Genomic DNA, 27,574 nt, shown 5'->3' with positions numbered 1-27,574 from the left:
TAACCTTCCAGGTCCCCCCTATGGGTGGGACCCAGGAAAGGGTTGGTTACACCCCTTTCCCTTTGTCCAGTTTCGCGCCAGAGCTGGGGCTGGAGTGCCCCAGCACCGGTTTGAACTGGGCTATGCATGAGGAGCCTTGTGCCCCCCAGGCAGTGTCTAGTTTCACTCGCCCTGCCTGCCTCAATCCACTATCTCCTGTCTGGGGTGGTGTAACACCTCCCTGTGACAGGAAACCTTTTGTCCAGGCCTCCCCTGCCGGAGTTTCGGTCAGCAGCAGGAGGCCAGACCTGTGTCTGTGGCAGCAGCATCCATTTTGTGATGCTTAGGCTCTGGTTAGATTTAACCGCGTTTAAGTAAAGTAACATGTCTTCTCCCTCTAGACGGGTGGAATGCTACCCCGGTCGCCAGAACTGGCGAGGGGGTAGTATTCCAAAGTGTATGACACCTTACATGACATGTTTTGATAAAGCCAAACCAACGTTAGCAATAACCGCAAGGATTATAATGCACTTAAGAGTATATGGTATGGCAATACCCTGGAACAGCTATAAGGAAATGGTTCTGAAAGCTGCAAACAGGCTCAGCTCATGCTAGGGCACCATCTAACATAAAACCAAGCACTCTGCCTCCAGGATTGTTAAGGCCTGCCATAGGAGTGACTTATAGGTGTATATGTGTCCAGATATTGGTTTAGACATAGGCATACTATATCTAAGCAAGGGGTGATAACACGACCTTGCCCCCGCTGAGTGATCAGCCAGTTGTGTCAGTTTGGATGGCCAGCCAGGGGTGGCAAAAGATATGCTGCAGCCCCTGGTAGGCCTTGGAGGCACCTATGGCCTGGGTACCTATAGTACACTGTACAGGGACTCATAAGGTGATCCAATCCCAATTAGTTATGCACATAGGGTACATGGAGTCCATTTTAAAGAGAGAGAATATAGCCTGGGGCTCTGATTAGCAGGGTCCCAGGCCAACTAAGTCAAAAACCAGCTAAACACAAGGCAAAAAATCTGGGGTAACCATAGTCAGGTATCCACCGTTGTATTGCACAATCTGCTCTAATTAACACAACAAGTTACTGACTGATGAACTGTTTTAGGTGTTTCTAAGTGTGGTAATCTGTTTGTTCCCCTTTTGTTACCTGGGTTATGAGCAATGAATCACTTTACCGACCCCTTTTGTGTCAGTTTGCTCAGTACATCTAATCTGTTTGTAATGCAATAGGGCTAGTCGCTTTCAAACCAGCACCATAGGTAACTTACTGAGTAAAAACGAACTAAATACCAGTTGTCTTATATATCATAATACGATATTTGTTTATTTCAAGAAACCTGGGCAACAGAGAAGGTATTTATGAATGGATACACTTCACTCAGTGGAGTTGTGGAGTGGCGGAGTGTGCCATAACAGCGGATTCCCGGAGGAGCCGAGTCCCGTGGTGAACCCACAAGATTGCCGGGGTGCCCAACTGACGAGACCCGGCTGCTGCGTGCCTGCTTTGCCCGCTGAGGTGCGGCACCGACTGGAAGCTGGCTGGGCACTGCTGCAGGTGTGTGCCCTAGGGGAACGGTTCCGAGCACTGAGATATAGGGTGCGGCTGCTGCGACCGCGGTCCCTGCTCAGGCGAGGTGAGCTGCTGCGGCCTCGCGGGAGACTCTGGGACATCGCGCCGAGGTGAAGAGGACTGCTAGTGGAGGCGACCCTTGGTCGGTCTCTGCAGGACCCCGGCTCTTCCCGGTCTAGGCGAGGCAATTTGAAGACAGCAGAGAAGAGCAGCGGTAATTGCGGAATGGCGGGTGAGCTGACATGCGGACACAGGAACGGAGAACCCGCTACCGCAGCTGCTTGATCCCATGGGCGGTGGAGCTGTGATTTCGATTCCCTGACAGCACTGTGCATCATGTAGGAGCATCCCTCCTAACAGAGTCTCCATATACGGGGCCATGAGGTGAGAGCACGCAACCCTTCCCGGGAGGCCAGGGGGCATCCAGTCAATCACACTGAGCCTCTCACACCAGCGCGCTGATTTGAAGGGGCCCACACACCGCCAGGTTAGAAGTTCGGATGCTGTAAACCACGAGTGGCCTAGAATTGGTCCTGCCGGCCCTACTTGCCTGGCCTTAAGATGGATGCCTGAGCCCTCACATCTTGGCAGGCAGCCGACAATCTCCTATAGGACATTACCTATATTTGTAAGGAGTTCTTTGCTCACTTTGCCACTAGATTCAAGCTAGCCTGGCTGATGATGGCTGATTAGCCAGAAACCGGTCCCAGGATGCTTGTTTCGGGTCTAGAGAAGACATGGTTTGGCAGTTCGGGCTCGACTGTTCCCATGAGGCAGAAGGTCAGACTGATTTGCATGTGGCCATGTATGAACTGGGGTGGTGGGGTGAGCTAAAGAATGATGATGGATTAAACCCAGGTCAGTTGAATGGGGGTGAGTTTTTGATTTGCTCAAACGCTCCGTCCATCATCCCCTTTAGTATCGCTTTGTTCGCCCTAAGTTGGCAGGGTATGCCCAGACGTGGGTCCCTTCCGCACGTTGCCACTGAATTCAAGCTAGCCTGGCTGATGATGGCTGATTAGCCAGAAACTGGTCCCAGGATGCTTGTTTCCGGTCCAGGGAAGACATGGCTTGGCAGTTCGGGCTGGACTGTTCCCATGAGGCACAGGTTCAGACTGATTTGCATATGGCCATGTCTGAACTGGGGTGGTGAAGTGAGCTAAAGAATGATGATGGATTAAATCCAGATCAGTTGACTGGGGGTGCGTGTTTGATTTGCTCCAACACTCCGTTCATCATCCCCTTTGGTATCGCTTTGTTCGCCCTAAGTTGGCATGGTATGCCTAGACGTGGGTCCCTTGCTCACTTTGCCACTGGATTCAAGCTAGCCTGGCTGATGATGGCTGATTAGCCAGAAACCTGTCCCAGGATGCTTGTTTCCGGTCCAGGGAAGACATGGCTTGGCAGTTTGGGCTGGACTGTTCCCATGAGGCACAGGGTCAGACTGATTTGCATATGGCCATGTCTGAACTGGGGTGGCGGAGTGAGCTAAAGAATAGGGATGGATTAAACCCAGATCAGTTAACTGGGGGTGAGTGTTTGATTTGCTCAAACTCTCCGTCCATCATCCCTTTTGGTATCGCTTTGTTCGCCCTAAGTTGGCAGGGTATGCCCAGACATGGGTCCCTTGATCACTCTACCACTGGATTCAGGATAACCTGGCTGATGAGGATTATGAATCCGAAGCTGGTCCCAGGATGCTTGTTTCCGGTCCAAGGAAGACATGGCTTGGCAGTTCGGGCTGAACTGTTCCCATGAGGCACACGGTCAGACTGATTTGCATATGACCATGTCTGAACTGGGGTGGCGGAGTGAGCTAAAGAATGGTGATTGATTAAACCCAGATCAGTTGACTGGAGATGAGTGTTTAATTTGCTGAAACGCTCCACCCATCATCCCCTTTGGTATCGTTTTGTTCACCCTATGTTGGCAGGGTATGCCCAGACGTGGGTCCCTTGCTCACTTTGCCACTGGATTCAAGCTAGACTGGCTGATTGCGGCTGATTAGCCAGAAACCGGTCCCAGGATGCTGGTTTCCGGTCCAGGGAAGACATGGCTTGGCAGTTTGGGCTGGACTGTTCCCATGAGGCACAGGTTCAGACAGATTTTCTATGGCCATGTCTGAACTGGGGTGGTGGAGTGAGCTAAAGAATGATGATGGATTAAACCCAGATCAGTTGACTGGGGGTGAGTGTTTGATTTGCTCAAATGCTCCGTCCATCATCCTCTTTGGTATAGCAAAGATAATGGGGGCAGCAACTTTACTCGGGAAGAAGAGGAAACCTGTGACCCTACATTCCCAAAGTTTAATAATGGTGATGATATTGACAAATGGTTTGTAGTCTTTGAGAGGGCCTGCAAAATACGGAGGATAGCACACCAAACCTGGGGCTCTCTATTGTCGGAGTTATTCTCAGTGAAGGGCAGAGATAGACTTCTGACCCTTAATGAGGTTATTGCTGACTCCTATCAGCATATGAAGGAGACCTTGATAGAAGGATTTGGACTAACGACAAAAGAGTGCAGAGTGAAGTTTAGGGACACCCATAAAGGTAACATTTTGCAGACTCCTGAGTCAAAGTACTAAAAGGCTGGATAAAAGGCAATGAGATTGACATTTATGATAGGCTACAAAATATAATAATGTTTTTTTTTCAAACCGACCTTTATTGACATTGTTAAAGTTGACACAGCAGGGTGCCTACATCCCAGCAGGCCGGCACGGCAGTTCTTGACATTTTATGCAAAGGATAGTGGGGGGGGACGAACACAGCAAGCCTCCTACAACCCCCAAGGGACTGGCCGCGTCAAGTGGGCAAACATAGCAGGCGATTATCAACTCAGGTCTTCAAACAAAGTACCTGGAACAACAAAATTCAGTAAGTCACAAAAAGAACTGCCTTCGTCACCTAGTATCTCACACGATTGTCCAGCCAGGTCCCACACAAAGTTTCCAACTGAAGGTTCCCGACCCACACGATCCGGTTAATTTCATACTGTACTCTAAAAAGGTCCATGCAGCCCTATAACCGGGAAGCACTCCACTTCTACAGTTCCCTCCCCATCTTGTCCCATCTCCCCCACTCAAGCAGGGCCAGAATCCATGTCCCCAGAGTCAGTGTGTGCCAAAAGATATGTTTGAAGAATGGCCCGTATATCTTTAGGACGGGAGGAGGGGGGCATAAGTTCAGCGTAGGTGTGCAGCTGTCCCTGGCAATATATAAGATGTCTCAGCCAGTACTTGTATTTGGGGGCTCGGCCGCTCCCCTAACGACAGGCTATCCATCGTTTCGCCTGCAAAAGGACCAAGGAGATTTATCTCCGCACCCTGGCAGGGACCTGTTCCGGGTATCCCAAGAGAACAGTAAGGGGGTCGTCGGGCACATGTATCACAGTCATCACATCTATCGCATGCAGCACTTCCCTCCAGTATTCCCGAACATGCGGGCAGTCCCAGGCCAAGTGTCCAAAGTCGGCCCCCTCGGCCCTGCATCCATCGCAGCAGGCAGTGTCGCCCAAGTGTAGCCGGTGCAGCTGAGCAGGCATATAATATAGTCGATGAATATATTTATAATGTATCAGGCGTAGTCTACTATTAGCCGATATGGTGCCCGTTTGGTGGCAGCAAAAGAACCATTGCTCCGTCGTGATGGGAGTTCCCAAGTCCGCCTCCCACTTACCCTTAGCTGGAGCTAGATCTCTTTCCCATTCCCCTTGAGTAGAGCAATATAATTGCGATACTACATGTTCCGGGGGAGTGTGCTGCAGGATAGTGTGTAGGGGAAGCATAATGAAGGGAAAGCACTGAGTCAGGGAGCGCATGTCTTGTCTAAGCCTCACGTAATAAAAGCACTCCAAGGGAGTGCGGGGAACAGCGCCAAAGAAGTCGTCACTAAATCTGAATTGCCCATTTTTATATAATTGGCCCCAGGTAAAGCAGGACAATTCGCACAGCATGCGGCGGCATCCCCCCTCTGTCGTGACTGGTAGGTCATGTCTCCCTTGCAAGGGCGTCAGCGAGTTTACGTGCCAAGTAACGCCAGGCACTGGTCGTACATTGTACCGTTGTAGACGCCAGGTGTGCTGAGATACGCGGTGCATGGTGTGGGGGCCATATAACCGTCTTCAATGGCTAGGTGAGGCATGTATGGGGGAGGGTGCATCCAATAGGTCGCGAAGTGCGCCTGGGCACAGATAAAATACAAATCCACATCAGGGACTTCAAATCCCCCAGCTTCAAAGGGACGAGTTAGAACCTCCCACGCCAATCTGGGCTGCTTTCCACCCCATGCTAACCTGATCAATTGGGCTCTGATACAGTTAAAAAAGTACCGGCTTGGAGCATAAGGAATGTAGAGGGGTTTGGGTAAAATTACCATTTTAATTAAAGAAACTCTGGCTGCCATGGAGAGAGGCATCGCGATCCATCTGGTGATCTTATCTGTGATAAGGTCAAGTGTGCGCCCATAATTGGAGCGCATCAGTTCCTCACGGCACCAAGAGAAATGAATGCCAAATAAGTTAGTGTATCCGCGCAACATTTCAGAGGAATTCAGGAACGAATTCCGAGGTGGCCTCGGTTAAAGAGAATATTTGGGATTTCCCCCAGTTCACATTTATCCCAGACAGTTGACCAAAAAGAATGAGCAGACGAAGAATGGGATTGAGGCTTACCGCCGGGTCCTATAGGTACAGTATGATATCGTCGGCATATAGGGAGATTTGAACCTGCCTCTCTGGGTATATCAATGCATAATCTCGGAAATGTTGTCTGATCTTTGCCGCTAAGGGCTCAATGGCTATAGCAAAGAGAAGGGGTGACAGGGTGCATCCCTGCCGGCTGCACCGTGTCATTGTGAAAGGGGCCGACCGAGCTCCATTGACCATCACTCTGGCTCGTACACCCGAACACAGTAAATTGATCCATTCCAGGAAGGGAGCAGGGAACCCCATGTGCTGCAAGATGAAGGCGAGATAATCCCATTCCAGGGAATTAAACGCCTTAGTGGCATCAAGAAATACAGCTGCGGCGTTGGTGTCAGGGTCTATGTCGTGGAGAAGCGCGAATAATGTGCGCAAATTATGTGATGTGCCTCAAGTGGGCACAAAGCCTGATTGGTCTGGAAGCACCAACGCAGTCATAAGGGGACTAATACGATTAGCAATCAATTTAGCTAGTATTTTTGCATCTACATTTATTAAGGGTAAAGGCCTATATGAGTCGCAGTAAGCCAAAGGCTTACCCGGCTTAGGTATGGATATGATACGCGCCTCACGCATGGAGGGGGGAAGTATACCCATCTCCCGGGCCTCCTTATAAACATGCCGCAGTATTGGGATGAGTAGGTGATGGGAGGTTTTATAAAATTCAGCCAGAAGGCCACCCGGCCCCGGCACCTTCCCAGATTGCAATTGCATTATGGCCGTTATGATTTCCTCATCCTCGTGATGTCTCAAAAGAAATTCCCTCTGCCCATCTCCCTGCCACGCTATCGCCGTATCCTCAAAAAAGGGGGTGAGGTCTATTGCCTGGGTTCTATGTGTTTTGTAAAGACCTCTATAGAAGTTACGAAAGGTCTCCACGATCTCCGCTGTGTTACTGTGCGTTTGGCCATTTTCTTCCTCGATCTCCAGCACGGTATTCAGAAACTGCGGTGGTCGAATGAGTGCCGCAAGCATCTTCCCAGGCCTATCCTCCTCCCCGTATTGGCACACTTTATGATGTTTCCCTCTGTGTTTACATTCGCTCTCCGCTGTTTCTTGGTATTCGCTAAGCACACTGCGCAGCTTAGCTTGTAACTCGGATGTGGGATTATGTTGCAATTCCGTCTCGTTCTTCTTGAGCTCCGCATCCAGCCAGCACAGGGTGGAACATATGTCTCTCAAGATACCGCCACTCTTCACGATACACAGGCCCCGTATGGTAACTTTAAAAGCTTCCCACACCGTGGAGTATTGCTCCACCGAGTTCTCATTGCGGGGGAAAAAATAAGTGATCTCCTGCTCAAGTTCCTGCTTAAAAATACTGGGTCCAATAAGGATAGCAGATTGAACCGCCAAAATTGAAATGGAGAGTCCACGTGTGGAGGGTTACAGCGACCAGCACTTGGGAATTGTCCGAGTAAGTCCGGGGGAGGTTGGAGGAGTGCATCACCCAAGGGATAAGGCCTCTTGTAAGAAACCATGCGTCAATTCTGTACCAAGAGGCCCGGGCCGTGGTGTAGCAAGTGCCCTCCCGCCTTGCCGGGTTCACGTGTCGCCATGCATCAAGCAGTTCATGGTCCTCTATTATCATCTTGAGAGTGGTTTGTGAGTGGGAGTAGTGGTGTGGTTAAGGATGTGAGCGGTCCAGTGTAGGATTAACTGTGACATTAAAATTCCCTCCCCACAGTAAATGTGTAGAGCCAATCTCCATTATCTTTCTCCAGAGTACACTGAAAAACTCTGGGTCATCTGTGTTCGGCCCATAGCACGAGACTAACGAGTAGGATTGATTGGCTATTCTGCTCCAGAGAATAGAGTACCGGCCCTGCTTGTCTGTAACAGATCCTATTGGGGTGTATGGGAAGGACTTCTTTACTAGGATGCTGCATGTGCCACAAGCATATGATGAATATGAAGCAAAAACATGTATAACTGGCCCAGCGAGCGGCAAATGTGGAAGGGATCGTGGGATTAAAGTGTGTTTACAGCAGCATCGCACAGTGTATGTCATGATGATCTAAGTAAGATAGTATGTGCCTGCGCTTGCGGGGTTCCCCCAGTCCTCTTACATTCCAAGTGAGAAAGACGTATGTGGGGGGGGGTCTTGAGCCCTCAGTCATAGCAATGATTGTGAGTACATATTTGTGGAAAGTGGACTGACCTGAACTGGCAGAGACATCCAGGCATTGCATTGCTAATAAAACCTATGGCTTGTGACTTGTCGCAAGGTCTTCCGTTGTTCTCAGACGTAAACAAAACATTCCCTCCTCTCTTCCCACCCCCTCCCACATCAGCAACCCAAACCTGCCGTGGCCCACTTCCCTCCCTCCCTCCCCCCTTGACTCAATACAGTATTCCGAACAGGGGAGTGCAACTTAGTCCGTACCACAACTAGTAGTAAAAAACTAACAACACTAGCAGTAAGAGTTCACCTGTGAGGTGGAGTCCAGAGGGCGACCAGGGGTCTTCCTCGCCGGGACGAGGGTGTTCGGGTGATCGTATATGTGGTCATCTTGGTTCCGATTCGCAGGGTATTTACAATGCCGTATGAGGCAGCCCATTCAGCGGCACCGGGAGTAGAGTGCAAATGTCCAGAGCACTGTAGCGGGTCTGTGGGCCAGGGAGGGGGCCATGTCATGCTCAAAGTGATCCAGGAATCCACTACCATCAGAGGAGTGGCCAGTGTCTCGTGTGTTTCATGTCGGCAGCAACTTCATCTCGAAGGGAGGTTGTCACCTCCCTCTCCATTCCCCCCTCCGTGCAGTACAGCTTCGGCAAGGTTTTAGGGAAGTCTTGTGAAAACTATGGAGTGGTGAAGAAATGCTGTTTACGTTGATAAGTCACCTTGAATTTTGTTGGGAAGAGCATTGCATATGGAATGTTTAGTTGCTGTAATTTCTTCTTCACCGGTAGAAATTTCCGTCTCTGCTCCTAGACGGCCATGGTGAAGTCGGGATATATTGAGATATCCATTCCCTCATGGCGGAGCTGTCCTCGCTCTCGGGAGAGCGGAAGGGCCACATCCCGGTCCCGATAGTTAAGCAAGTGAGCAATTATTGGGCGAGGTGTTGCCCCAGGTATCGGGCGGGCCGCCAGCGAGCGATGAGCCCTCTCAACCACCAACACCGGTGAGAAGGCCTCCCTCCCAAAAAGCGCAAAGAGAAGGCATTCTACATAGTCCTCCATCTTCCTGGTGGCGGTTGATTCCGACACTCCCAAAATGCGGAGGTTGTTTCTCTGAGAGCAAGATTCTAGGTCCTCATTCTTGGCCGCTATCACTCGCAGGACCCTCTCCATGTCCATCGTGCGGGACGTTGTCGTGGTAGAAGTGTCCTCCAGATCGATATTCGTCATTCCGTCTCCGTCAGTCGCTCCTCGTGCTTGTCTACTTTATGTGACACTCCATCTAAGCGCGCAGACATGGAGTCCATCTTGGATTCTATGGAGGTCAGGCTTTACTGCATGGCCAATAGTAGGTCCTTGAGATCTGCGGTTGAGGGTGCCTGGGTCTCCACCTGTTCTTCCTCAGGATCCATTTGTGAGCGGGTTCCCTTCCTTGCCTCAAAGTTGAGGTTTTGGTTGGCGCCCGTCTGGCTTTCCCATGTTGTCTAGTTACGCAGTGCGGTCCCCCAGGAGCAAGCGTTCAAGCAGCCGCATGGCGTCTGGGCCCGGTATAGAGAAGGGGCTCCGCCACTCTGTGCCGCATACCTCAGGATCACAGCACACAGCCATTAATGGACCCTCTCCGGTACTCAGTCGGAGGGTAGGCCGATCTCCAGCTACACAGTATTCCCTGGGGGGGGGGCAAGAGAGGTCCATATTATTTCCCCAGAGCACCCTCAGACAGCCAGGATAGCGACTTCGGTGCACTCCTCTGTGCTCCACGTGGGCCTCCAGGTGCAGCAGCTATCAGGCGTACCGGCAGTTAGCCCGTCCTCTCTGGATTGTACAAGGCGTCCTTCTGCAGGTGGTGTAAATCCAATCTCCCAAATAGCTGCTTTCCAGAAGCGATCAGCCTCCCAGGAGGGGGCCAGCAGCGTCATCTGCAGCTCAGCCAGCCAGCCACTCTCTACACACCAGCCGCTGCTCCAGCCATTCCACAGGTTCTCTAAGGGAGGCAGCAGGTTAGTTCAGGCCTGAAGGCCTCCAGGAGTGAATGCAGGCCGTCCAGGGAATCAGGGGCCCTGCCTCACCACAATGTCCGCCTCAGGGGGTATCCCTCCTCCCCCGTGGATGGGGCAAGATCAGCTTCTAATGGCGCTCTGTAGCCTCGCCGCATCCAATAATGATTGCTCCTGTAACTCCTCGGGAGGGGCTCTGCCAATGCGGCCCGCAGGTCCTCAACACACGGCCGGGTCCTAGTAGGCCTCTAGGTGATCAGGATAAATGTCGGATATGTCCCTGAACCGCAAGAGCCTCACACAGGTGCGACCATCTTGCTTGGTGCCCTCTAGCGCCCCCCCCATAAAAATGTAATAATGTACGACAGAGAAAATGCATCAGCATTTGGTGAATTTCCAGGAGGTATTTTCCCAGAAAGCTAGGGAAGATAGCCAACAATTAGGTCAGAACCAGGGTGACCAAGAAGGGAAGAGTGGCGACAAAAACGGTGCTCAGACTTCCCAGCAGGGGAGGGAGGTGAGCATCAACACAAATAAAGAGGAGTTCTTTAAAGGCCCCCAAGGTTCTTCTCAAGAGGGTGGGGCCCAAGAGTCTTCTCAGACCAAGGGTAGGGGTTACCTAGGTAAGAACTGGGATCCTACAAAGGCATCTGGGACATGCTATGACTGTCACCAGTCAGGGAATAGGAAAGGAAAGAAATCCAGCATGCTGCAAAAAGTTCCCAGTGATGCACAGTCCATGTGAATGGCTAGTATTGGAATGGGGTTGGAAATGTACTCTGAAGAAGCAAGAAGATACAGTGAGGATACTTTAGTTTTCCTGGCTGGGTGATTATTTGAAGCCCTAGCAGTCTTACCTCCAAGCTTGGAGAAGTATAGGCAAATGCCAAAAATAAATGGGACTGAAGGAGAGGCTGTAAGGAATACAGGTGCCAGTTTCACCACAGTGGCAGCTAGGCTGGTTTCCCGAGACCAAATAATGGCTGATGTTATTCACCAGGATACCAACGCTGAAAATGAGACTAATCTCTATCCAATGACCTTGTTAAGCTGAGAGTGAGGAGGGGTGATACACCCAAAGAAGGCGATTGCGTCCCCTGCTATCCTAATGGACTGTCTGTTGGGAAAGGATTTGGAAACTTCTGCATGCGCAGAAGTGGAAATGAAGACTTATGTAGAAATGCTGGGCCTCCCTGAGTGGGTGTATTTGACCATGAGAGAACAAGCAACACAACAGGGAAGTCGTGGGAACGTGTAGCCTGAAACTGTGGTCCATGGGTCCCATTGCATTAGAAAGAGCAAGAGGTATTCTAAGAGGACACAGAATCAGGGGGGGTGTTCACCTGAGGGAGATGCCCTCGTACCCAATGAGAGAACTGCAGCTGAAGGAGCATGAGCTGACCTGGCAGAACTCCTCAGTGCAGGGGAACCATCCAGAGAGGACCTATGACAAGGACAAACATCATGTTTCACTCTTTAAGGCTGTGGACAATAAGCTGCAAGGCAAGAAGAAGGAGATGTAAGTGGCACTCACAGGGTCTATTGGGAAGATGGGCTTCTGTACACTGAGGCCAAGGACCCCAAACCAGGGGTAGCCAGGAGAATGGTGCCCCCTATATAGAGAGTGTATTCTGACCTAAGCACATGACATCCCCCTAGCTGAACATCTGGGACCAACCAAAACCTGGTAGAGGTTGGTTTCCCATTTTTATTGGCCCCAGATGTCTGAAAAAGCGAAAAAGAATAATAGAGAGCATTTTTAGATTTTCGGCGAAGATAGGAAATAAACCTATCCGCGAAATCTTAACACTCTATCGGAGCAAATGTATTTCAGGGGTCTGTTATGGAGCTGCTATTTGGGGCAGGTCTAACATCACCTCCCTTCAGACCCAAGAAAATATATTCTTAAAAAGATTACTGGCTGTCCCCTATGGGACCGCAAATTACATAACTCTCAAAGAATGATCAACTCCATACATTAGTGACACAATAAATGTTGCAGGACTCACCTTGTGGCACAGCATCTGGTCTAAGGACGAAACAAAATTCACAAAAGACCTTAATATGGATTGTCTAGCACTTGATCATAGCAGGAAGATTACTTGGCTGGAGCACATTCATAGTATTTTAAAACACTGTAAACCTGACATGGACAGAAGTGACCGCCTTCCTATACTGGAACTTAGTAAACAGGAACTTAAGTGCAAATATTTAAAACTAAAGGAAAATGAAAGAGACCGGTCTGTCAGTCAAAAACACACTGTCATGTCATATTGTGAACGACCTTTTGTGAGGGGCCTACATCATACTTAATACTGGTGAAAAACGTTCAACAGAGATTTTATCTCACTAGGCTAAGGATGAGTATGTTACATTACCTAGTTGCTTACCCTAGAGTGGAAAAATGGTGTCAGAAACTACCAAAATGTCCTTGTGACGGAAAATCGATGCAATCTACGATGCACTCTATTCTTTTTTGTAGTTTTTATAAGGATATTCGGAAATCAGTTTTAAACCCCTATTTTCATCAAACATGCTTTTTAATTATAAATATGCATTCAATATCGTATGTAGCTTAGAAAATGTAAAAATTATAAGTACTGCAATCCGTTTCATACAGCTTGCAGTCAGGAAACAAAAAGATTATTCACATCTTGATGCATTGCTGTATAAAACTTGGATGATTATTCTTAAATATTGCTTTGTTTTTACTACTGATTGATTGCCAAAAAATGCTCATTTTTGTATTCCAGGTCTCATTATGTACCTCTTGCACCAGTACTTTATCTCCCGCGACTAAATGTATTAACTCTTGATTAGCTGGCAAATCCTTAGTCCCTTTAAAAACGCCAAGATTGATTAATGATGGCTATACAGACTTTTTGATGAAGTATTTCACAAATGTATTTTAAATAATTCTTTTACTGTATCTACTTTTTAAAATATTAGGAATAACAATGTAAATTTAGGAATGTTTTCTTTCATAGTATGCTTTTATGGTGAGATTTGTTGCTCCGAATAAAGCTGATTTTGATTTGATTTGTTTGATTTGTCTGAAAAGTGAAGGAATTTTCTCCTGTGTCACCGATCAAGCCAGCAGCAAGCGAGGGGGACTACCAAAGGCACCCTTAATTCCACTTCCAGTTGTTGGGACTACCTTTGAGAGGGTAGGGATTGACATTGTTGGTCCCCATGACCCTAAGCTGCATCTGAGAACATATTTATTCTAGTGGTACTGGACCATGCATTTCCTAATATGATTGGAGTAATGTGAGAAAGTTGTCACACACACTAGTAGATCTATGGTGTCTTTGGTCTTGGGTGTCAGCAGTGTTTCTCAGGGGCAGTACATGCACTTTAAATGAATTTACAGACAAGTTTGTGGGGGTATCCTCTGGTAGTCAGTCTGTCTGTCAGGATATTGTGCTGTGTAGCATTTTAGGACCCTATTGTAATTTCCCAATTCATGCCCTTATATAGGTATAAATCACTACATCCTTATATAGGCATCGGAATCATAACCATATTTAGACATAGCTCATACAGTCTAAATACGGCAGGGCTACTTCCACTAGTTCCGAAAATCCACAATGATTTCTTGGAAAACTCGCCTACAGCAGTCAGGGACTTCCCCTTGCTTGAATATTGATTTGTCCAAGAACTCATGGAGTTTTCAAAGAACTGAGACTCTTTGATGACGTTATTATGTCAACTGTACGTCAAACTCGGCACCTTCAAGGTATAAATATGCCCACACTTACCCAAGCAAAACACACAGTGGTTTGGAGCAGTTCGAATATCTACTTGCCCGACGCATCCTGCTACAGCAAGTGCCGAAGAAAGCCGACCCTCCAGCAGACGCACTGAGAGAGACGCTCTCTTTTCTCCTGCCAAGAAATCCAGTTCCAGTATTTCCAAGCTACACTTGCGGGTTGTTGGGAAATCGAGTCCAGAACCTGACCTTCTTCATTCCAAATCAAGGTACGGAGCTGATTAGACCCTAAGAGAAATCTTGGACAGATTCTTGGCAACAGAATATTATATTTATTCTACACCTCACTTACTTCTTCCCTCTTACTAAGCTTAGGTTAGGTACATCGGTGTAGGCGTATTTTAGAAGCACCAGTTGAGTACTTTTAAGCCTCTGTAATTTATGTATGTATTTATTTATGGTTTAGGAACCATACCATGCTCTTACAGTATTATTTTATTCTACTCTTTTTACTGTACGTATTATACTTTGCAACCAGTTTTACGATTGTAGCAGTTCATTTCTTATGGTTGAGAAAGAAGACTGCCCAATAAACCCTTTTATTGAAAACGCCCGTCCATCTATTTCTCTGCAACTCTGATGAAACGAAGCATGCACGAATGACTGAGTAAAATATCTATCTATTGTTTCCACGACTCTGAAGATACGTTTTATCTTGGGGAAACAAAGTTGTCATGTTTATGCGGTTAAACACACAAGATGATGGACGGAATGTTGCACAATGGCAAAACATTCACCCCCAGTCACAGATCTGGGTTTAATCCATCGTTATTTTGCTCACCAAGCCACCCCAGTTTAGACATAGCCATATGCAAATCAGTCTTGACCCTGTGCCTCATGGGAACAGTCCAGCCCGAACTGCCAAGCCATGTCTTTCCTGGACCGGAATCAAGCATCCTAGGACCGGTTTCTGGCTATCAGCGGTCTTCAGCCAGGATAGCTTGACTCCAGTGGCGTAGTGAGCACGGGACCCACGTCTGGGCATACCCTTCCCACATAGGGTGAACAGCAAAACACCAAGATGAATGTCGGAATGTTGCACAATGGCAAAACATTCACCCCCAGTCACGGATCTGGGTTTAATCCATCGTTATTTTGCTCACCAAGCCACCCCAGTTCAGACATGGCCATATGCAAATCAATCTTGACCCTGTGCCTCATGGGAACAGTCCAGCCCGAACTGCCAAGCCATGTCTCTCCTGGACCGGAATCAAGCATCCTAGGACCGGTTTCTGGCTATCAGCGGTCTTCAGCCAGGATAGCTTGACTCCAGTGGCGTAGTGAGCACGGGACCCACGTCTGGGCATACCCTTCCCACATAGGGTGAACAGCAAAACACACAAGATGATGGACGGAATGTTGCACAATGGCAAAACATTCACCCCCAGTCACGGATCTGGGTTTAATCCATCGTTATTTTGCTCACCAAGCCATCCCAGTTCAGACACGGCCATATGCAAATCAATCTTGACCCTGTGCCTCATGGGAACAGTCCAGCCCGAACTGCCAAGCCATGTCTCTCCTGGACCGGAATCAAGCATCCTAGGACCGGTTTCTGGCTATCAGCCATCTTCAGCCAGGATAGCTTGACTCCAGTGGCGTAGTGAGCATGGGACCCACGTCTGGGAATACCCTTCTCACATAGGGTGAACAGCAAAACACACAAGATGATGGACGGAATGTTGCACAATGGCAAAACATATTTATGCGGTTGTCAGAAACTAATCCCTTCTTGTTTACTTGAGAAAGTTTCTAGTGACCTCCGAGCTAGCTGGCACCCACAATTAAGTCTAATATATTCGATAGAGACCTAGTCGACCTAGGTCCTACATCAATTCTATAATATATATTATTCCAATGCGCAGAGCCTATTAGGAATATAGAAACTACACTACAATTAGCTTCTCAAACATAGTCCTGTTTGAAAGAACAATTATTTCATACCATTGATCCACTAGTGTGTGTGACAATTTCTCACCTGTCTCTAATCATATTAATAAATGCATTCTTAAACACTGGTCTATACTCATTACCGGAGACCTAAACCTTGAACATCCTCTGTTTACCTTCTGAAAAAACAAAAACATCAAAGGCCACTATGTTGGACCCAGCCTTTCAACCAAAAAAACAACTCTGACTCTTACAGACCCTGGTGGGGTACTCCAACTGTGGCAATTGCTTCGTTTGCCAATTAACAATGGAAAGTAAAAATGTCAGATTTGGCAACATTCATATCACTCGCAATCCGTTTTCCATTTATAACATTGCAAACGTTGACTATGCTATCTTTTGCCCATGTAATCGAATCAAACATCACAGAAAATCCAGTTCTGAATCTGCCAGCTTCTAAGCCATCAATGCTGCAAGGTATCCAATGCACCCCTTGTAGACCACTTTACAGAAATGGGACAAATGGAGGATGGCATCCGTTGGCAAGTAATCACCATTGTTAAACCACCACCTAGAGGTGCCGACTTGAGCTCCATACTGAACAAAGAGGAACTCAAATGGATACTCCGTACCAAAAGTCAATAAACAGGTTTGAACAACCTGAAGGACTGGAACTCCCTGGTGTGAAACCTCACCTGCACACTGTCAACTTACCGTGCACTGCAAATGGCTCCTGTAATATGTATTTATATCTGCCTTATGCTATGTATATGAAGGTACATACTGATATGTTCTCTCTTCTATCATGTATATGTTGTCCATTATAAATTTGCTTTTATCTTCTCCTCCTCTACGTATATGGATAAACGCTCCTTGCTTTACCCTTCTCCTCCGTCACTTTGTATTTGTATGTATACACCCCGTATTGTTGTTTCTACCATTACTATTGATGAGAGCCACTATATATATCAATTTGGACAACTTTCAATCCTAAGGCTCCATATATTGTTATGTGTTCATTAATATTTTTATTGAATTGTCTGCTTCTAAATGCCAAGGTCATTGTTCTTAATTCATTATCTGTCTTTTGGTCCTTAATTGCCCTAATGCGCCTTTACTTCCATTCCAATATGGGCACTTTAATGTGAAATTTTTTTCAGGTCCAGCTCTATCCTTTCTTCCGATTTTGCCGAGTTCCCCCGTGCATTTAGTTCCTCTTATTTGCGCAGGCGCCCGTCATGATGTAGATACATACTTGCAATTTCAACACCGTATTCTCACTATAGTGCAGTGACATGGCGATTTCGTTGGGCTGTTCTGCCACATACATTGGGTGTAGGTAAGTGCACATGTGACGCTACCATTGGCAGTCACTAGACAACCATGACCTGGTTGCCCCAGCCACTCCTGTTCTCTGGCTGGCAGCCTGCAGCTGCTACTGCCCAGGCAGGAATCTGACGACTGCTAAGCATTGTGAACACTACCAGTAGTCTGTAACAAAGGCCTGCCTGGGAAGGAGGTTAGTGAAGTGGCACATCGAGGCGGTGAGCTTCAACGCATGCATCGCCTCTAATTTACAAGCATACTGACTCCTAAAGGAAATAGCAACCCTCCCCCAGGCCCTAGCACATTTGCAGCTCACCAGGCAGGGCAATTAGTTAGTCAGGAGGTGTGTACTCCAAGAAGGCAGCCACACCCCTCGGTGGGCTACTCGGTCAGTATAGCCAATGAAGGTTTCTGCCACTTTTGGAAGTTGCAGAATAGAGGGTTCTGATAGAAAAGGTGACACACACCCCTGTATGTGGTCCCCTGAGAGGCGGATTAGCAGCTTGGGCAAGTAGCCCATTGGCCACTTGCACCCACACCCCTAACGCCCCATAAGCTACAATTTAAGGGACACCGCTACACCTTTGGCACCCGCCCTGCAACTGCTTGATTGCAACTCATCCAGGACCAAGGACCCGCTCCCTCAGACGAGATGGACCCCTTTGAACACCATTGGCAATTCCAGACCATCTTGCATTAGTGGCTTTAGTCCCCTGCAGCCCTCAAGTACACAACAGACTCCTGGAAGAAAAGAATTGCTGGCCATTGGGCCCTCTGAGGGATTGCTCAGAAGTAGGTGTTCCAGTGCATTGTGGGAAATTTAGTCCTGACCTCCAGCAAGTTTCAGGATGCTACTGTTTCCCACCGGACCTCCGAATGTCGAAGTATCATCATGCTGACCTTACAGCTACCAAGGCTTGTTGCTGACCAGTCCGGTTACCACCATCTTTACTCGACGCTTCAGCAAGAGGGAACCACGCAGCACCTTCAACCCACCAAAGCAGTAGTCCAGATATCCACCTTTTGCATCTGTTTCCTCCCCAGTACAGTTGAAGCCCTAAACCCAGCTCTCCTGCTGCTCCTGCTACATCACGAAGGACAGCCAGGACAGCTCTGTGCCCTGGGCTTCCGGGCCACATAATCTTGAAATGACTGCTGTGCTTGGTCCTGGCACCCACATCACCTCAATCCCCCCATGGTTGCCACGTAACTCAACATGCAAGGGACCGATTGTCACTAGTGTTTTTTCCCATTGACCACAATGTTATAGTTTTACAGAAGTGAATTGCACTGATTTATTGTTTCTTCTAAAATACATAACTCAAGTTATATGCATCCAATTGTATTCATTTTGGTGTCTAAATTACTATAAAATTCTGCTTTATTTTTAGAGATAGATGTCAGATTTCCTTTGAGTCATGTCACTTGCTCATAGACCACGTTGATACTCTGAAATGCTTATCCTGTTTCATATATGAGAAGCCTCAAAATGTGACCACAGCAGCCAACGCCGGAGGAAGAGGCGCCGGCAGCGTAGGAAACACACCAGATAGGGGAAAAGGAGCAAGGAGGTGGAGACGATAAACTTACAGGATGAAAACACCATTATCAATCTCACTGACATTACACTCACTAAAGCGAAACTTCAATTGCTAACCCTAGGCCTGTCATTTTGCCCAGAATCACATTTTTTCATTTAAACAAGCGCGGATTGATATTTACAAATTCATCCGGAAAATAAAACTTAAAATTTTTTTTCAACTAAACAAATCAATAACAGTACCTATGAATCAAGGCATCAGTACGGGCAACTTACAAGCCAGTGACTTATCCACCCTACAGGTGTTACAATCATTAGCAAATGAGGACTCTCAAAATGAGGTTGTATGCATCGAGAATTTTCCCATTGAGGGGATAAACTTAGGAGTGGTGCTGCCAGTCCTTTTCGTGCACCTTCATACATTTAACCTCTAATGCCCAATGACTCTGTTGATGTTTTTAGTGAGATGGTAATTGAAGATTTGAAACAACTTAATTGTTCTGTCAACTCTCAACGTCAGCGGCAGAGTTATCGCTTGAAGAGCTATTGGGGCTCTGGTGAAAAAATTGCGAGACAAAAACAATGAGGTTATTGTCAGTAGTGCTGATAAGGGTGGCAAAATTGTGCAATGGCAGAAGACTGACTACCTAGCAGAAGCTCAATGCCACCTGTCTGACTTGGGTTGTTATTCTACAGTCAGTCGTCAACACTTGAACCAGGTGAAAGACACTGTTTTTAAACATCTTCATCAATGGAAGAGACATGGTCTACTATCTAAGAATGAATTTCTCTTCCTGAAGAATGATTTTCCCACGACTCCGATCTTGTACTTTATTCCTAAAGTGCATAAGGGTATAGCTCCTGTCCGTGCAAACCCATTATATCTGCTAGGAATAGTTTGTTAGAAGCAGTGTCTAAATATGTTGACTTTTACCTACAGCTACATATAACTAGCTTGCCCTCCTTCATCAAAGATGCAGGAGATTTCCTGAAAAGTTTGTATGTAGTTGAGTGGCAGCGTAACCATCTGTTAATAGCTATGAATATTGCTTCCCTATATACTAGCATTCATCACATCCATGGTTTAGAAGCAGTCAAACATTTTCTTAATAAGCGTGACATTTGTGTACATGATCACAATTGCATGCTGCTCAAAATGATTGACCTATGCCTCAATAATAATCTGTTCCTGTTTAATAAAACTCTGTATAAACAGTTGAGAGGGGTTGCAATGGGGGCGTGCTTTTCTCCTACATACACCTGTTTACTGGTGGGATGGTGGGAGGAGCACATCCTCAAAGTGACTCACAAGGACATTTTATGACACCCATATCAAATATTATTGCAGATACATAGATGATGTATTTATTATATGAGAAGGCACTGAGCAAGCAGCTTCACAATTTGTAACATCTATTAATGACAATTTAATGAATCTTCAATTTACGCCACTATAAGCGAACAGATTGTTGAGTTCCTAGATGTGGAAGTATACATTTCTGACAGTCACATTCAAACAAAATAGCACAGGAAAAGTACTACAGGCAAATTCCACGTTACCTGCTACAAGTTTGCATCCTCCACATCTCTATCGCAGTATACCTTAAGGTGAATTCTTTTGCCTACGCCACATTTGCAGCCTAGAGTCCTATTTAAAACAGTTTCAAAATGAGGCTCTAGACCAATTCTTGGCCTGAGGGCACAAGCTCTCTGATTTATTATCGGCCTTGGATAAGGCCAATTCAATACTACGTGAATATTATTTTAAGACAAAAAGAGAATGCAACGCAGAATTGATGGCTCAGTCCCCACTTGTTGAAGAGAACAGTGAAACACAACCGGTCAGATGAATCCCTACATATAGTAAACAGGAACATCGAATTTCGAAAAATTGTTTACAAACATTACCCTATTGTGCTCACTGATCTCACACTGAAATTACAGTTGCCTACTCTCCCTCCTATTACTTTCACGAAAGCACCCTCTATGAGGGATGTCCTGGTGAAATCTAGCCCCGAATTGACATCCAAATCTACCTGGCTATCCAAACTAGCTTTTTTAAATGCTCGTCTTGCCGGGCATGTAAGTTTGGGGTCAATATGTCTGAATATTGAACTGCTTTCAGTGATACACCAGTACAGATAAAAGAACAATATACATGTTGCACTGAATATTCTGTATATTTGCTTGAATTTACATGCAATTTTAAGTACATCAGCAGTACTAATCTCCCGGTGTTCAATAGGATATTGCAGCACTTGCAAGCGATAATCAACTCAGACCCCAACTATCCGGTTGACCGGCATTTCAAAGCTATCCATCAAAACAAAGTCAGTGATCTCAAATATTCTGTGATTGGGGCTGTCCCCCTGTCAATATGAGGGGGTAACATAGAAAGGAAGCTGCAACGGTTAGAGTCTACATTCATTTTAACTCTTGACACTAAGATGCCCAATGGGCTTAATACCAGTGATGACTTACATAATTATTTATAGTAATGTCGAGCTGTATTGTCTCTTCATGCACATTATGCCATTTGTTCTGCTAATTGGCTTAGACTCACTGTCTCTTCTGCTGTTCTACAGATAACTTACAGATGTTCTACCCAAATATTTACATTCTTTGTTTAGAATTGTATCTATGAAGTTGTACTGCATATTTATATTGATTGAACTGTCATTATTCGTACTGTATCTTTTAGGCACCTTCACTTTACTATTAATCATTAGCACTTTAATTATGACCTATGGGTAGGTCTTTATAGGATTGTTAACGCCTTTTTGCACAGCCCCCACAACTCAATATTTATTAGTGTTCACTAGGGTGTTTTTAATTTATTTAATTATTGTGTTTGCACTTTGCACATGTTTGTAGTATGGAGCATTTGCCCATCTGTGCTTCATATTTATAATGTTTGATGAGATTTAGATTTGTTCCATCTAACGCCTGTGATGTAACTTTAGATACATTTCAATATTAGAAAGACAACATCATTTGATATTTACATGTGTTGTGAGACTGATATATTTTTTGCACATAAGCAATTATGGGGACTTGTCGAAATTTTGAGCGCACATGTCTGCTTAGAATGTTGTTTTCAGTGTAATCCAGATCTCACCAGTCATGCTATTTTGTACATGGAGTACCTAGTGTTTCTTTGTCTTAACATAATATTTATTGATATTTATTCATCCAACATTTTACTCATGGCTGTTATAAATTTTGTATTGTTTCAAGATTATATATTGAAGTATTGTATGAGCCGTGTTGCACTGTTAGAAAAGGTGGTTACATCTGCACATGCTCCATATGGAAGTATGTTTTTAGGTCTCGGCCTGCGAAAGACTGCACACATGCGCAGTCGAGCTGGCGAGATTTAATGACAACGAGTATTTTCCACTAGCGAGGTTAAGCCCCGCCCCTCTTTTCCATTGGCTGGCATCACCGTTCATGCTAAACGGTGGCCAGCCATTGGAGAAGAGGTCCTAGTGAAGTTCTTCTTTCTCTGTAAGCCCCGTCCTTTTCAGACTGGCTTACTTGACTTGCTGCTGGCGTAAAAGGTTTCTTATCTTCTTTATGGGTCCAGATGGCCCCATAAAGAAGATAAGGAACCTTTTATGCCAGCAGCAGTCAGGCGCTTGTTTTAAGCGCTTGCTTACCATATTTGCCCCTGGGGGGATACCGGACTGGAAATGGTGGCGCCCGGGGAGCTTTGAGACGGGCCGCCATTGCTGGGTTGGTGTGCCCTCTTTGCTTTGAGAATGCTTGCCTGCCATCAGGGATCAGATTGGGGAGGACTGAGCTTTGCCCACGTCGCATCTGCGGGAGGTCCAGCTCCAGGCCCCATGCAGCTGTGAGAGGGAACGAGGTAGCGGAGAACTTTGGTGACTGCGGCGGCTGCAATGAAGGCGGGCCTCTGTGTATCCGGCGCCGGAGGTGGTGAGTGCGGCACGGCCTAGCACAGGTCTATGGTGGCAGAGGCGGGTGCAGGCCGGGTGCGGGCGGCGTCCCGTGAGCCGCAGAAATGTGCTGGGGGTGAGAGTGGCCCATGAATTCAGTGCGTGCGGCAGCAGCTGTATGCGCATTGAAAACAGACACGCTGCTCTCTGCCCTGAAGTTGTCCCGTCTGCTGGTCCCTCTCTGGTGGCGATTGGGACGGATCATGCAGGGTGGTGGAATGCGATATCGTGAAAGGTAAAGGAGTATTGACCTTCCTACCGCTTACTAACCGCAGAACCTCTCAATGTCTCTTCAGTCGCAGGTTCTAGAGCAAACAATATAAAATTCCCCGTGACCCCAAAAGACTAGACCCATGAACTCGAACAGCCACGGCCAAACATTTACATTCACAGATTATGCTCCCACTAAACTACGAAGTTGTCTCCTACCAAGCAAGTGTTTCGAAACATTAACCAGCGTTTGTTACGCTAGTCTCGGACACATGCGCCACTTCCTCTCTTAGTCCCAGAGTAATGGCCTTTAGCATCTGACTCTTAGCCTTACTACTCTTAACAGGCCTATTTTCAAATCATTCGAAATTGCCTTTTTGTGGGTGGTTATTATGCCCTTTGTATTTAAGGTGATTTTGCTATTTAATGTCTTTAAACTTTTGGTGTCCAAGAATGAGTATTTCTCTTGTACTGAATGAAGCTAATAGTGGACATGAAGTTGGATCCCCACCAGATTAGTGCAACAGCCTACCTATGTTAAGAAGATTACCAGGCATGTATTTTAAAATGCACCTGACCTTCTGACGGTTCCTAGAATGTAAATGGTGTTTTTAAAGCTCTTTGTCAGACTGTCGATTGGGGGGTTAAGCTCTGGGTACTGAGATGCCGCACATTACTGTTGTGTTTTCTTGTGTATGTAAAGCGCTCTCATATCCCCGGGTCTAGCTAGCACTATATAAAACTTTGTAAATAAAAATAAATAAATAAACACCATCCCCTCCCCCTTTACCACCGCCGCACCTGCATGGCTGAGCTTGCACAGGAAGCAGTAGCGCTGCTCTGCTAAAAAATGGCTGCCCAAAAGAAGAGTATCAGTTATGAAGGACAGAGCGAGGCAGCTGATGATTTTGTTTCAAGGCCCCTTATTTAAATCCTCCTGTCGGCGTCGCTAATAGGCTGGCACCACTGCCATCGGGAAAGCCACTCGGTATGTGTCCCCATGCACTCTGTGGCTGTTAGCTTCCTAGTAATCCCACAAGGGTCTTTGTTTCCAAATGAAAGCTATTTATAGCGATGTTTAGGATTGTTGGTAACAGCTCCCAGTGTCCACTTTCACAAAGAAATTAAAACAGAGCAGTATGTGTGTGTGGCTCTGTGTGTGTGTGTGGCTCTGTGTGTGGCTCAGTGTGTGTGTGTGTGTGTGTCTCTGTGTGCACCTCTGTGTGTGTGGCTGTGTGTGTGTGTGGCTCTGTATGTGTGTGTGTGGCTCTGTGTATGTGTGTGGGTCTGTGTGTGTATGTGGCTCTGTATGTGTGTGTGGCTCTGTGTGTGTGTGTGGCTCTGTGTGTGTGGCTCTGTGTGTGTGTGTGTGTGTTTGTGTGGCTCTGTGTGTGTGTGGCTCTGTGTGTGTGTGTGTGGCTCTGTGTGTGTGTGGCTCTGTGTGTGGGTGTGGCTGTGTGTGTGTGTGGCTGTGTGTGTGTGTGGCTCTGTGTGTGTGGGTGAAAATGCAATAGGTCTCACATTTGCGAGAGATTAAGCTATTGGCATTGTAAATGACAATGCCATTTATTTATCGGTTTTCAAAACCAACACATAAATAAAAATGTTGTCATTTACAATGCCAATAGCTCTAACTTTTGCAAAGGCTAGACCGTTGCATTGTAATTGCTTGTTTATATCTATTGCACTGATCTTTGACCAAGCCTATCCTGTGATTGGCTGCACTGAGTATTTGTTGAGTGAGTCGTCACCAGCGTGTCAGGTGATCAAGATTGCTGTGGCGATCGAAACACGTCTGGGTCGGACACTCGTCTCTTTCACATTGGTGAATATGAATAAATAATGGATTCTTGAACCTTCGCTTTATTGAATTATTGGAACATTAAGTTGGTCCATACCTGCTGTGTTTCCCTCTCGCTGGAATAGGAGGGACAGGACTTTTGCTAGAATATTAGCATAATATACAAATACACCATGATCTCATCTGCAAATGTGATCATCGGATCTTGGCACCCCTTGGCCTCCATAATTACTCGACCAAAACGTTTTCAGTAGTTACCGAGTAATGGGAAAGACTACTTCCCACAAGGTGGTGGCTTTGTCTAATTCAGCTGTTGGCTGATCACTGAATGAATGGATTAATGCAATTCTATTATTTTGAACACATTTCCTCAATAAAACAGGGATAGAGCGGAAACCAAAATCAGCCCTGATAAAAATGTTCAAACAAGCCCCAAACTACAGGAGAACGTGCTCATGGGGGCATGTTCAAGGCAATTATTTTGACACTTTATAAGTACCATGGTACTTAGGGTTATTGTGCTGACCCCGTTTACAAATTAAAAGATAGAGGTTTGGGTGAAAGCACTAAGAGTGCACGCGTTTTTTTATAGTTTTGATGGATTCACCCCTGATGTTACTTGGTTTGAGAACTACATAGTCCTCATGTCTGGAGATCCTTTCGATATTGTATCCTCGCACCTACATGACATATACATGGGACAAAACTCATAATCTGAGAGATTTTGCTGATTCGGAAAATGTTAAGGTTTGTCTTCAGGAAGTTAATTGCCAGGAGGAAGAGCAGATTTATTTGATTTAGTGTGTATAGAGCGCACTGACACCCAAGGCTTTCCAATGCAGTAAGTCAATCAAACTTACCCTGCCGTGCAACTTCTCATTCAACATGGGCTCCTTGTGCTCGCTTCTTTTCACTTTCAGCCAATGCACCAAAGGCTTGATTGTTAGTCCCTGTATAATGTGAAATTGGTACATAAAACAAGATCAGTATGTAGGACAATCATAAACACAAATAAACTGAAAACTGATGCCGTGATGGACAAACAGTGGGGCATCCACGGGGCTCATGTGGCAAAGATTTAAGTTTCCTCAACCAGTCCATATGTATTTCAGAAAACCAACAGCATTGTGCCCAGAATACTGTGGTTTCAATTCTAGATTTTAAAAAAACATTGCAACATTTTATATGTGAAAAGATTAATACGAGAAAATAAAAAAATAAGTATTGTTTTTTATTAACATTTTTATACCATATGTAACGTCTACTTCGAGAAGTCGCATTTGTTTTGACTTCCGAAATGAAAACATATTTCAAAATGTATGTAATGGTATGTGTTGTTTGCAAAAAAGAACAGTATAGAGTATTTTGTTTTAGTTTTTTTCCAAGACCACGAAAAGCCACACTCCCTCACACACTTCCAATTTCACTTGAAAGGTTTCACACTGTTACTGTGTTTTATATTTAATCTATTTGTTCCGATAAATAGGAAGGCGCTACTGGATGCAAGATTATGAGATTGGGAGGAAAAACCCTCGGGCACCACTAAAATGTTTTAGCTTCCTCACAATATTTAACATTTTACCTAATAACTGGGAGAATATAGGATTACATGCTGTCACCTAATATATACTACCATAGTTATGTACAAATGATTCATCGCATTTGTCAAATTAGATATTTCTATAATAAAGAATGCATGAAAACAGCATAATCAGCAAGTAATTTCATGAGAGACAATATGAGGTATTGGATACCAGGAATTGAGCCATGGAGCTTAGTGCAAATCGTGATGAGTGTTCAAAACAAGTTCACGAGAGAAAGACTGGACGTGAAATGTATGTGTAGTCCATGGGCAGCTAGAAATACATGTTGTGCGCAAAGACAACAGGAGGGATTTTAAATACAGCTTTTTTGGGAGAAAAGAAGGCCTCAACATTAGATCTCGTGGGTAGATCCTGCAATAAGTTCAAGGATACTAATATTTTGTCTTTCTTTTGAAAATGTGTGACTACGGCACTACAGCTATGAATGAGCATGGTGACAGGCATAGTGAAATCCACTGCAGAGTGCAGACACATCAATACATGCCTTACGAGCTAAGTCCTTATGTATCGCAACTGGTTCTTATGTAATGCGCTCTGACACCTTCGGGTAATGTTCGCGCTATATAAAATGGCATTAAATAAAATACATTTTAAATAAAGGATACAGAGCCCTTTCTAGTTGGAATGTCATCCTAAACCCAAATATGCACTTGCAGTAACTCACTAAGGAAATTCAATAAAGTGCTTTCCATGTGCGTTTTGTTGGCTCAGGTAACAAACTGTACTTCTTGCACATGTATTGGAGAAACATAGAGAGAATACTGTAGGAATATTATACAACGGCACTTGCAGGCGAGCGGGATTCATTTATGCAGGGCCAATGAATTTTAGGTCGGTCTTTAGCCATCACCTTTTGATTGTACAAACATGTAATGTATAATATACCTACTTCAACGGCCTTTCAGCCAGCTTTCATCATCCATTGGCTGGTTATTGAGTCATTCACATTGTGCTTCCGCACACTACAGCATGGGGCAATGGGCCAACCCACTTCAGCCACTGGCTAACTTCACTTTTAGTGACTGCAGCTTGCTCTTTCAAAGGAAACATATTGGTGCACAAGGTAGTTCTCTAAAGCGT

The 27,574-nt window shown here is 45.9% G+C and overlaps 1 protein-coding gene across 2 annotated transcripts in view; it reads right to left on the bottom strand.

The window, feature by feature from the left end:
* The window catches only part of SLC9A3 (solute carrier family 9 member A3), a 1,113,267-nt gene that overhangs the window by 312,994 nt on the left and 772,699 nt on the right, over nt 1–27,574 (bottom strand). For both annotated transcript variants that reach the window (XM_078687678.1, XM_078687679.1), the window contains exon 8: nt 25,751–25,840. In XM_078687678.1, coding sequence (XP_078543804.1) covers nt 25,751–25,840 — 90 coding nt within the window. The remainder of the gene's footprint in view (nt 1–25,750; nt 25,841–27,574) is intronic.

The sequence above is a fragment of the Lissotriton helveticus genome, chromosome 4_1 (assembly GCF_964261635.1).
Source record: "Lissotriton helveticus chromosome 4_1, aLisHel1.1, whole genome shotgun sequence".
Classification (NCBI taxonomy): Eukaryota; Metazoa; Chordata; class Amphibia; order Caudata; family Salamandridae; genus Lissotriton; species Lissotriton helveticus.
The sequence above is the reverse complement of the archived record's forward strand: the minus strand, read 5'-3'. Positions and strand labels throughout refer to the sequence as shown.